The following is a 12525-nucleotide window of genomic DNA, read 5'->3' as shown; positions in this document are numbered from 1 at the left end:
GGGGGAAAGGAAATCATGGAATCGCTCTATATATGTTGTTGTTCTGTTTAGAATCAATAAATGAAGAAAAAATTCATTTAATCTTTCCCTCTCAAATTTCGAAAATGTAGTAAAACCTCTATTCTGCAGTCACCAGTGGGACAAAAAAAATTTGTCTGTAAAAAAGGGGTGACCTAATCATAGGGTTTGAAATGCCTACTTTTATTATACAAGGGGAAATTATTATTTTACCGTAAAAGAGGAGTGACTGCATTTGAGAGGAGTCTACCCCGTAATGTATATGGTTTTTTTTAGTTTTGAAAATTTTCAAAAAAAAAAAAAAAAAAAAAGGTTAGAAGGTAATAAAACTTCTAACTGTAGCCATAAAATGGATTAAATAATATGCATTAGATTTGGAAACATTAATTCTGTGCTCAGGTGGCAAAATGTCATAAGTCACTTTTCCCAAAAAATGGACTTATTTGCATTCTGAAGTCTCGATCATCAAAATTTTGGACAGTGGCAAAATTTTATTTTTCTCTTTCAGTTTATGAGAAAACAACAAAGGCAAATTATAATAACTCAAAAAACCAATAGTATTGCATTTTAGCAGAATATTGTATACAAATTTGCCATTGTGAAATTTTAAAAAAGTGGCTTATTACATTTTGCCATCTGAGCATAGAATTAATAGGTAATTAAAGTAATTAATTTCAAAAAAAGATACATCGTTCGAGGGGGCGCTGGTAAATTGTATCGCATTAGGGGTGCGGGACGTAAAAGAGGTTAAGAACCACTGGATAAGAGGTTTTCCTATTCATGGTGTCTGTTGAGCATTATGTAATGGAAGCTAAAAACTAGACAGCTCATTTTCTCTTACTGCTGTCAAGACTATCTTAAAGACTTTTTATTTCGGTTGAGGGTCAGGCCCAAGCATTTTTCTAGGGTGTTTGTGTTATTTTAATGAAAGAGCAAATTGAAAAATATACTGTGCTCACATGTGTGTAAAACCCTTCAATATAGTTTAAGGGGCTTCAATAGTTCATTAGGGCCCATTCACTAAAACATCACTGATTTCAGGAGCATTCATAGCTCAAGCCCATCAAAAAATGCACTATCATCCAGCAAGAAATAAGACATACGGGAATTTCAAAGTTAAACCCCTCCCCTTACAGGGTTAGCAAGTTTTTTGCTGCAGTGGAAAAAACCATGGTGAAAACTGCCCTGGCAAAAATAGTTTGTCACATTTTTTGCATGAAATTGAAAAATTAGATTTATCTTTCAAATTTTATGAATAAATAATTATAAATGCTTTTAATTATTAATTTTTTTTAACAAATCATGCATATTTTATTTGGATGTATATTCATATTTTTGGTTGCTGAATATTCATTTTTATGCTATGTAATTTTATAAGTTTCACACGTTATATTGAAAAGAATATTTTGTAGTCGAGAAACTAAACTTGAGTAAAAAGAATAATTTTTGCCTGGTTTTTTACTTTTTGCCACTGTCCATTTTTGTCGGCAAAAACACAGCTTTTATATCATTCTGGAAATGCTGAAGCTTTCAATATAAGCAGGATTTAAAACAGATCAACCTGGACTATGTCTTTGAAAAGAATCGTAGCTGGTGTTAGGGCGATCAATTGTGGGACAAATCATTTGAGTTAGCATTATTTCCTATGACCAAGTTTAATTCGGATTATGAGCGATATATTAAGCTTGTAAACCAAATTTCTATTGTATTTGTAATCCTGATTTTGTTTTGTGACATGAATTCCATTAATGTGAATTTATTTTTTATAAATATTGTTACTTAATTGAAGTGTCATGTATAGAAATTCAAGAGATTTAATTGATTTTTCAAATAAATTAGTTTGCAATTTTTAATGGCAAATTTTGATCAGATTGGTAGTGATTAACTTGACTGCCATCTTGATTACGATTAACTAGACAAACATCTTGATTATGATTAACTAGACAAACATCTTGATTATGATTAACTAGACAAACATCTTGATTATGATTAACTAGACAAACATCTGGATTATGATTAACAATTGTGCAATAGATTAAATAGTACCAACTTATCAGACTTGCCTAATATGTATGCTTCATGAATATATTGAAACAAGATATTTGATAGATTGCATTGTATTGTGTAAAATTTTAATTCTAGGGAGTCTTATCCAATGCTTTTGGTGGCAAATAAAATTGATCTAGTTCACTTGAGGAGTGTAACTGAAGAACAGGGTCGAGAACTGGCATCCCAGTTGAAGGTAAAGTTATTTATATACTGTGTAATTGATAATTAAATAATGTGTAATTCAGCCGAAAATTTATAAAGCTGTCATAAATTTATCAGTTGCAATAAATTTAGAATAAAGCAGTCCCTTCAACTTCAGTCTCCCTATATTTACATAGATTCAATCTTCTTTTTTTTTCAATTAGACAATTTTAGAACAAATTTATTTTGTGTTACTATATGTTAAATCAATGTAATCGTATAATTTAATAAACTATACAGGGTGGTAACAATCGACCGCCCAATAATTACGCACATTATTCCTTGTGAAAACTAATATGGAAAAGTTTTTTCCATTTTTTGATCTGACCCATAATTAATGAGTTATAACGCTTTAAAAATTGATGACGTCACTTAAAAATCCGGCCAAATTCACCAAACGTACACCAAATTTATAACCCTGCGTTTTTTTTAAACTGCACAATGATATAACCCTATATAATTGAGAAAGTAAACCATATGGATATATCTGAAATTTTGCTCAAATGTGTTACTCGCCATGTTTAGTAAAATGAACTTCTGATTTCCAAGTTAACCCTAGTATTTTTTGAACCAAATATTGAATATTTTCTCGTATTTTTGAAAATTTTTACATTTTTTCAAACTTTAAAATTCATAAAATTCTAACGTATGATCAAACATCGAAGTTCGAGATTCATCTCACTAAAAAATGCCATATAAATATTTCTGCAAAATTTCATAATTTTTGGTTTGTAGTAGATTTCTTTTAAATCTTAAACGGATGAGCTCAAAAACTGCAATTTATGGAAATCGCATTCAAAGCGTTTTTTCTTGTTCACATTTGCACTATGATTCATTAATTTTTAATTTTATTTTGAAAAAAAAAATTAACCCGATTGACAAGAAATATTTTGCATCTGATTTTCACGATTGAATGAAATATTTTTCAAAGTCATGTTTGAAAATTAGTCTTCAGGGGTCATGACACCCCTTAAATGAATAAATCATCTGCAACAACTTTAAGATGAGATTTTTTTCCAGTTCCAATTCAGAAGTTCTGGAAGATTTACATGTTGCATCACAGCTTTTGATTGAAATTCTGCAACACAATTAACTGAGTAACACAACAAACATAATGAATGAAATCTATCACAGTTACAAATATTGTCATGATTACAGTTTGAAATTTTTACAGCATCTCATTTATGTTGTGAATGTGCATATGAAACAGCAGGCTCTACTCAAAACCATATTTGAAGCAACAGACAGTAAAGACATGGTGATAAAAAATTCTCAAATTTCAAAAATTGAGAACCAGGAGGGGGGTAATTATGATTTTTTGAAAAAAAATTAAGAGACCAAGTACACATATAAGAGCAACGGGGTGGCAAAATCCTGAAGTCCCTCTCTGTTAAGAGGGGTCCTAGGGCAATTGCCTCCTTTCCTGACATGACAAACACAATTATTTTCAATTGGTCATTTGTTTTGCCGCAGTTTGACGTAATTGGTTCTTGCACTACAAAAATCGAAGTCCAATCGAATAAATACGCCTCTGAATAAACCTTCATTTTAAAAAAATGACCAAGTTTTGCACGCATCATGTAGGCTGGTATAAAAATTTTACAGTAGTCCAAATCTTTCTTGGGAAAAGATAATGTAACAATTTATTAATATTAAATTTATTAATTTTCATCGCCATAAAAGTCAATTGCAGTCAAAAAGGAATGAAAAATCGTCATTACGACATGCAGAAATCGGTATGAAAATGTGACTCGATGAATAATCAATAGAAAATATCCGAGAAACCACTAATTATTTTGAATATGCCAATTCATAAAATGGCTAGTTTGATTGAAAGTTTCTGATCGAAGCATTGTTATTATTTTAGTGTTTTCACAAGTCACCTTCGTCAAGTTAACATTTTTGCAATCTTCTTTGAAGTTTATGGCACGTGACTGTTTTGATGAGATTTTAAAATAACTTAAAAAAATTGTCCTGTTTCATTGATCAATATGTAATCTGATTAAAACGACAGCGTATAAAAACAATCGCGTAGTAAACAGAATGCACTGTATGCAATTTCCCCAAAAAATGTTGACTTGATAGGGAAAGAGAACAAATTATCACATTTTGGCAAAAAGTATTGATTCGGTTGAAAAAAATTGCAAATAGACCTCATTTGGTACAAATCTTGCGATAAATTTGCCAACATAGAAGACGAAGCTAAAACATAATTACACGTAACAACAAGGTTATACTATCACACTGCACTGAGAGTGAAAGCGCCAATCGTGAAAGAAGAAGGCCGACTTTGTTTCTAATGGGATTGAATATTTCAGTTCATTTTTAAGAAATGACAACCCGCTGCTGGCGGAGAAATGCACTTTGGTTCAGTGTTTGGCATATAACTGACCGTTAGAAAAATGACACGTCACAACATTTTAAAAGCTTATAACTCACTCAATATTTGTCCAATTGAAAAACGGAAAACACTTTTCTATATTAGTTTTTCACAAGGAATCACGTGTAAAGGAATACGTGCCCAATAATTCACAATTATTGGGCGGTCGATAGGTACCACCCTGTATATATAACACTCTCTCTCTCTATAGATATTATTTTTTATTTTTCGTGAGTTCCGCCCTGACTTAGAAGATTTTGGGTGTTTTATGTGTTAATGCAGAATTCCCTCGGGTTAAAAAAAAAAGAGAAAAGACCACTTACAGGGAGAAACCCCTTCCCATTTGTGCCTACAAAGTCTAAAAAGATAATTATAATATGCTGTGCCTATTTGCTGACCATCAATGAGGGAAGCTTACAAATTGACCATGAAAGACTTTTGGAAGAAATTTAATATCTCTGATCAGGGTATCTTGATTTAAATCGCGATTTACAATCTTAATTGAAATCATGTTTTTTAAATTTAAATAAATCACTGATTTTACGCAGATACTTTTGATATTTCAAACAATCTTAAATAGTATTTTTTCCTAATTTTTTGATGTAATACAAGTAAATATATAGTAAGAGGTTCATGTTTCAATTATTCATACATTAATTAATATTCAAACAAATGTGATCAAGATATTTGTTTTTTGGGGGGAAATCGCGTTGGTAGAGTTCAGTTTTTTTCAGAAGATTAACCCCTTGAACTGCAATTTATTTTCAGGCAGCACTGCTTAGACAGACAATTTCATGGCGATCTGGACTCGTCATTTCAGTTCAAGGGGTTAATAGATTTTAGAGAGAGTTTTCTATGGAGTATATTCCAAGAACTTTAGAAAGCAAAGTCATTTAAGACAGTGTTAACTGTGACAGATTTTCTCTGGAATGGAATTCACACTTTTTTTTTTGTAGAAGTGGCAATACACTATTTGTGGCAAACTATCTGTGACTATCAATTGTCACAGTTTGGAAACAAGATATGTTTCTTTTCAAAAGCAATAATAAAAACTTATTTTTCCCTTCCATGCTTTTTTGATCATGTTACAACATAGAGAAATTTTTCATAGCTTGTTAAAAGACTTGTTTATTTAAGTTGGTTCTTATACAGGGAAGAGTTTATGGTTTCACAGTAATATTTTATAAACAAATTTCTCCAGAATGTTTAAATTGATTAAGTTAATGAATGTTAGTTGTATAATATGACCAAGTGCTTTTGAACTTTTTTATAAAGTACAAGTTTCAATATACGAGTACTAGGTACATTTGTGGTTTTACTGCCTGTGGGCTACAAAAAATTTTCTGCTCTTTCCCCATCCATTCAATTCTAAATTATAGTTATGGGAACTGACTTCAAGGCATAACTATGATATTTGAAACAGTAGATTAAGTAACATAACAATTTATTTACAATATTAACAAAGGTAAAATAAAACAGGATTTGGACAAGCGCAGGAGCATGTGCAAAGATGCGACTGGCATCTGTAAACAGCAACAGCTCTCTAGCCAGATGGCCTTGACTTTGGATTTTCGTGGTGCTGCCACAAGGAGAAAAATAATATTTTATAAATGCTGGGAAGACACAACATTATACTCCCCCTCTAGTGAACAGAAGAGTGATACGTAATGAGAAGGTGGTTTGATGGGTCTTCCTGAGCGAATATGTTGAAGTTTGGATTTATCTCTCAGTCTCACTCGAAGTGTTCACTGTCGTGTTAAAATAAACCTTTTTCTTCGTATGAAGAGGTTGTGAAGTGTCCTCGGATGAGGTGCTTAATTGTCATTAGGATTGCCAATGACATGAAATGAGTTGAGATTCTCAGTGAAGCAGGGTTTCAACTGGTTTGTGGAAATTTTCTTTTCTTTGCCGTTTACTGAGAGAGTGTAATACTGCTCTGTCCTTTTGATGACTTTCCATGGACCTTCGTACGGAGCTTGAAATGGTTTTCTCACAGCGTCCGTATACGAATGAATAGACTAGGACAGGTGTTTAACGCTGAAGAGACAAAAACATGCGGTGTTGAATACCTTGAGGGCAGAGATAATCTAAGGTTATTAAAATAGTCACGAAAATGTTGAATGAAATCGGAAGAAGATGGAGATGAGGCACATGTATCTAGAAAATCCCCTGGAAGTCGGATGTTTGTGCTGTAAACCACTTCTGCTCAGGTTGAGTTGAACTCTTCCTGGAATGTGCACCTTAATTCCAGGAGAACTGTAGGCAACACTCGAGTCCATTGTTTATTGCTGTGACATCTGATTGCTGTTTTCAAGGTTCAATGCCATCTTTCGATGAAACCATTGCATTTAGGATTGTAAGCAGTGGTGCACCATCTCGTGAACCCTATGATGTGCAACAGTTCTGTAAAGAGGTGGGACTCAAATTGGGAACCTTGGTCTGTAATAATGACACTAGGAACACCAAAGCGAGTGATCCATCCGTTGTATATCGCAGCTGCCACTGTGTCGGCTCGAATATCTGGAACTGGTATGGCTTCAGGCCATCTCGTGAACCTGTCAATCAAGGTTATGCAATACTGATGTCCTTCTGAAGAGGGTAATGGACCTATGATATCCAAAGTACTTCGTCGAAGCGCTTGGAAACTGGTAGATAATGTCCCACAGGTGTTCTGGTATACTAGGACTTCTGACATGTCAGACAGGATTTTGCCCATGTTTTGTAATCTTTTTTGATTGATGGCCAAACAAATTTTTTTGCAATAGTTGTGGCAGTGGCTTGGATGCCAGGATGTGAAACTCCGTGAATAGAGTTGAAAACAGTTTTCGGGAAGGACTCTAGAACATACAGTCTGCTTTGTCCAGTGGAAACATCATATTAGATTTGTAAGTTCGAACCAAAAACTGGAAATTTTTTAAGCTTGTGACCTGTGTCTGAAGAAAGTATCCTGATCAGTTCATCGTCATCTTCCTGTGCTCTAGCCATTTCAGTGTAGTCCACAGATTGAGGCATATGCAGACCTGTCAACTCTCTGGATTTAGGCGGGAGACTCCAAATTTTTCATCCTTCCTCCTGCTCTCCGGATTTGTTAAAATTTCTCTGGATTTTAACAGAAAATTAGATTTTATTCGAGGTTTCATGTTGTCGTGACATCAATGATTGCCATCGTCATTAGGGAAAACACCCATAGAGGACAGCGTGGTCATTTACATTGAGCAGCAGTAAAAAAGTCTTGGTGACTGCATTTAAGCAACTGGCAAAGACGTGACTGTTTACGTAGCGTTTACCGGCAATCATTTATCTGGGATAAGCCCTTGGTTGCCGAAATTCATGTATAATCGTTATTGTATTCCATTAACAGCCGAAAGAGAGGTGAGTCATATTTCATGTGATAATGACTGCGATGCGCCATTTTCTGGTATTGCGATAGCCATGACATTCGGATTCACGTAATCACAAGTTTCGAGAAATTTATCGACCATGTCGGGTAATTTTGACAAAGATTCCGAGCTCATTGACAAAATTGCTTGCACGTTGCTGTGGCAAGAGCTTCAGCCATAGAGATTTGAGAATGTCGTTGCTTACCTTGTTTGCTGCGAGGTTTCTCAATAGTCGTCAGAATCATTGTCACGGGTGCTTTTCGTGAGGGGTCATTTTTAAGTGAATATTCAAATCGAATGCTCAGATTAAATATTGATAATTGATTGAATGAATGATACATCATAGTATAATATTCAAATTACAGTTACTGCCAGATATAGTACATAGATTCCTTTTCACTTCGAGGAGTATATTAACTAAACAAACATGTTACATCAGAAATATCAATTCGATTAACATACATTTCAAGATACTGGCACTCCCACTAATTGAATGAAAAAAATTGTATCACTCACCCATCTTGCTTCATCGAAGCTTGTCTCTTTCCCATTCCGAGAGAGAGTTTAACGCGACTACCCCATGGAAACTACCCCATTCACTCTCTCTGAAGATGTAACGTATCGGGATCCGATCCCTCTACGTTATTGGTGATCTTGTCGTTATGTGAGAAATTCCTTCTTATTTTAGACCCCAGTGACCTCTCAGTTACCGGAAACCACCCGAGGACCTGCTGGCAAACTGGTAAGGGCCAGAATGTTCGCTTAGTTCGGCAGGTGGGGTCTTTCGGCTGTCGAACGAGAATGGGCTACTGATGTCCCATATAAATTAATTTTCCTCATGACGACGATGTCGCTATTTTCGTGGAGGAGTCTGGTTCAAATTCTGTATAGGTTGGGCGAGACTTGAGGATTCGTCCTGTAAAATATTTTTATTTCCAGTAAAGAACCTCCCGGGGGAGTTATTGCAAGTCTCGTTATGTGGAAAACATAGAGTTGTACTCACTTGTTTTTGGTGGGGGGCTGCAGACCTCCGTCGGAACATTTAATTTCTTTTTGTGTTATTTGTTTAATGTTTACATAGTCGGGAGAGTCTGATCAGCTCTCCGAATTGGGTCATGTTGCCAGATTTCCGATGTGATATTTTCTTTGGGATGTTTATTATTTATTAACGCATGAGTAAGTTAACGCTGATCAAGGTGATCCGGCTCTCAACCGAGAGACCTCCGCTGGTACTGACGACGCTACGCTACATTTAAGTGACTATTAGTGTCGGATGTCTGACCGGCATATAAGATTGACTATTGATGACCATAAACCGGTGAGACAGTATCTTTTTGTCAATGTCGAATAGAGGGTTTTATGTTGAATTAATCTAGTGTTAAAATTGTGTAACTTATACATTCGAAACTAATAAATAATATTTTCATGCGAAAGTTTATTTGTCATAATTTTCCACTTGTCATTTGCTACTACAATTACTGGATATTTCGAACCGGGCAAGCAACTCCCATAAGGGACATCGCAATTTTGGGGGCTCAACCGGTTCTTAGTAAATGTGGCAAACCGCATGAGTATGCAAATGAGATATTTTTGTTGAGGCCAAAAGGTCTTGCAAGGACATATGGTCCTAAAATTTTATGAAAAAGGTGTATATATTCCTCCCTCTTTGGCTAACACTTGCGCTCTTCCTTTGTTTTGTTCATTCAACTGAAGCCCTCTAGTTGGACAGTTCTTCGCCTTGCTACCATATCATTTGGCCTTAGGCTGAGAAAATGATCCAATAGTTCTTCAAAATGAAATAGTTTATAGTGACTGAATTTGATTCCCGGCAGGTCCGGAATCAAAATCATAATTTTATCTTCATAGTCGAAAATACTTCATTGCTGATGATAGACGGAAAATAACGTAGCGGCTGGCCTTGTCAAGGCTACGTGCAGTAACGTAACATCTTGGAGATCCGGCCCTCAACTGAGAGGCCTCCTGGAGCTGATCGAGGTGGTCCGACCCTCAACCAAGAGGCCCCCTGGAGCCAGGGTTGGCAAGGTTTTGGACAGTACGGTAAAAACCACGGTAAATACCATGGTTTTTACCGTACTGTCCAAAACTGTCCTAAACGTTTGCTACTACAATTACTGGATATTTCGAACCGGGCAAGGAACTCCCATAAGGGACGTTGCGAAGAGCCTCGTGTGTTTTCACACAAAGTCGGTGAAGACTCATGCTATTGGACGAAAGCAATCATTGATATCTATAAGGGGTTTTCATTGGCTCAGAGGTCTCAGGTGACGAGAGAGATTGTGTTGTGTAATAAGTACTTATTCAGTACATAAGTGCGTTGTGGAATTCCAGTTGAGCAAAAAGAGAATATAAGTATTGCTTCCATGTATTTATGTGTGTTTTGTGGTTTCTCTATGGGAAGGAGAGAGGGGTGGGAAATTGAATGTGTTGATGCACTCATGACATCAGTATCACTTTAAGGGCCAGGCAAAGGATGATCCCCGCAGAAATCAGTGTTAAAGTTGCCGCTTTTACGCTTTTGTGGCAGGAAACCTTCACTAAATCTCCTCAATTTATCAATTGTTTTAAAAAATTGTATCAAATTCTCGATTTTTGAAATATTGAATTTTCTTAGAGATACAAAGCCCAGAAAATTTGAAGTAATTAGCCGGACCTACTTTTGAGTTGGATATTCATGCAATAACATTCATTTCAACTTTTTATTTATATCTTCTCAAGCATGAAAATTAATGTCACCGTAATGTCTTTTAATATTCAACTGCATAAATTCATATAGTTTAGGTTGTTTTAAAATTAATTATGGGCCCATAGAATAAATAAAAAAAATTTCACAGCTTTAACTAAGTATTTTTTGAAGCAGAAACATGTAGATTGATAACTTGCAAGTTCGGGGGAGGGGGAATCGGAATACCTAGCATCCCTTAAAAAAGGGGAAAAAAATATTTATTTCTACATTTCTTTAAATCTAGGTTTGTTTCTTTCATAAGTCGCGCAGTAAGTCGCAATATTGGTTAACTTAGACACGGTTTGTATGTTCCTCAAAGAAAGAGGAAGATATGAAAAAACCTCATTGAAGAAAACCCGGGCATGGCTGTGTATTATAGCTAGTATATTTTAAAATACTTGAATGAAATGCATTGGATCCCGATTATAACGTTTTAGCAAAAAACCCAATTGATACCTCATCCAAAAAAGTACAAATTACCCGGGGGGGGGGGGGTCCAACTATTTATAATAAATTCATAATAAATTATTAGAAGTAAAAATGAATAGACATCTAAAGGAAGGAATTTTTATAATTGCAAAACTCCATATCAAACTTTTGAAACATTCATTAAAAATATAAGTATGAACCAGGGAGGAAATATATATTCCCCTAAGAGCTGCATTGTGTGTGTTTTGCTTTCATTGTTCTGTCTTTTTGGTATTTATTTTTGTATCATATATGACTGTTCCTGTCTATCTTTTGTTTTTGCCGGTAGCATATTAAAGTTGGTTGAGGTCTCGGGTGCTTAAGGAAATATTAGGCCCCTCAAATTAGAAAAAGGTGTAAAATTTGGGGTTTTCGAAGCACTCCAGGAGGCGGGCACGGGCGCGAGCCCGCTGTACCCACTGTTAAATCTGCCTTGGTTTTAGCAATGAAAGAAGAAAGTGTTTAGATCAAACGGTGTATGCTGGTAATATCGAATAGTGCACTAAGACAATTTTCACACCTATCGTTTTTTCAAGCATTTTCTGATTTAGATACACACATAAAGCCACAACTAGGGAGAGTGGGTCCTTTGTACCGGGTGCTAAACTAGAGGGGGCACCCGAATTACCCCTTTAACCACTCCTCCTCACCTCTCCCTACACGGGAATGCCAAAAGTTTGCTTGCTCCAGTTAAAAAGTATCTTTTTCTCTGAGGGGGGGGGGGGGTTAGAATCCCAAATCCCCACCTTTGTGTAAGCCAATGCAGCCGCGGCCCTGTATATACCTTAAACCTTGCAACGTACATACTGATGTACAGGACCACAATGACATGCGTGGTCAGCCAGGGCAAGCACACATTTTGGCACCCCCTTTTAATATTGAAGGAGGGATGAAAGGATTACATTTGTGCACACCTCTGGCTCGGAGTTCGAGGAATCAGTCAGTGCTGTCTTAGTGCATGGGCCCACCTGGGCACAGCCCAGGGGCCTCACAAAAATAAAATCCGGTTGAAATTTTCTAGGATTTACCAGGTAGGGCCTCCGAAAAACGACCTTGCCTGGGGCCCGTGATACTCTTAAGATGACCCTGCTCCTCCCAAGTTGCAGCCCTGGTGTCGTATGTACAGGGTGTTAAGCGGGTCGGCATAGCAAGTTCGGAGGGGGGGGGGGTGATTTTAGTTATTCGTTATCAGGAACTCTATAACGTGAAAAAGACAGAGCAATTTGAATAGCTAGCTCGTGGCAAAGCAGTAAATCTGTGTCTGCAAACAGATTTAGTATAAGAAG

The 12525-nt window shown here is 36.0% G+C and overlaps 1 protein-coding gene across 6 annotated transcripts in view; it reads left to right on the top strand.

Annotated features, from left to right (window-relative positions):
• LOC149088342 (ras-related protein M-Ras-like) overlaps positions 1–12525 on the top strand; it is a 165821-nt gene that overhangs the window by 74374 nt on the left and 78922 nt on the right. For all 6 annotated transcript variants that reach the window (XM_089247214.1, XM_089247220.1, XM_089247226.1 and 3 more), the window contains one exon: positions 2161–2260. In XM_089247214.1, coding sequence (XP_089103340.1) covers positions 2161–2260 — 100 coding nt within the window. The remainder of the gene's footprint in view (positions 1–2160; positions 2261–12525) is intronic.

The sequence above is a fragment of the Pholcus phalangioides genome, unplaced genomic scaffold (genome assembly GCF_987345545.1).
Source record: "Pholcus phalangioides strain wild (caught in Gottingen) unplaced genomic scaffold, Ppha-v1.0 ptg000003l_1, whole genome shotgun sequence".
Lineage (NCBI taxonomy): Eukaryota > Metazoa > Arthropoda > Arachnida > Araneae > Pholcidae > Pholcus > Pholcus phalangioides.
Note: the sequence above shows the minus strand (reverse complement) of the source record. Positions and strands in the feature narration are given on the sequence as shown.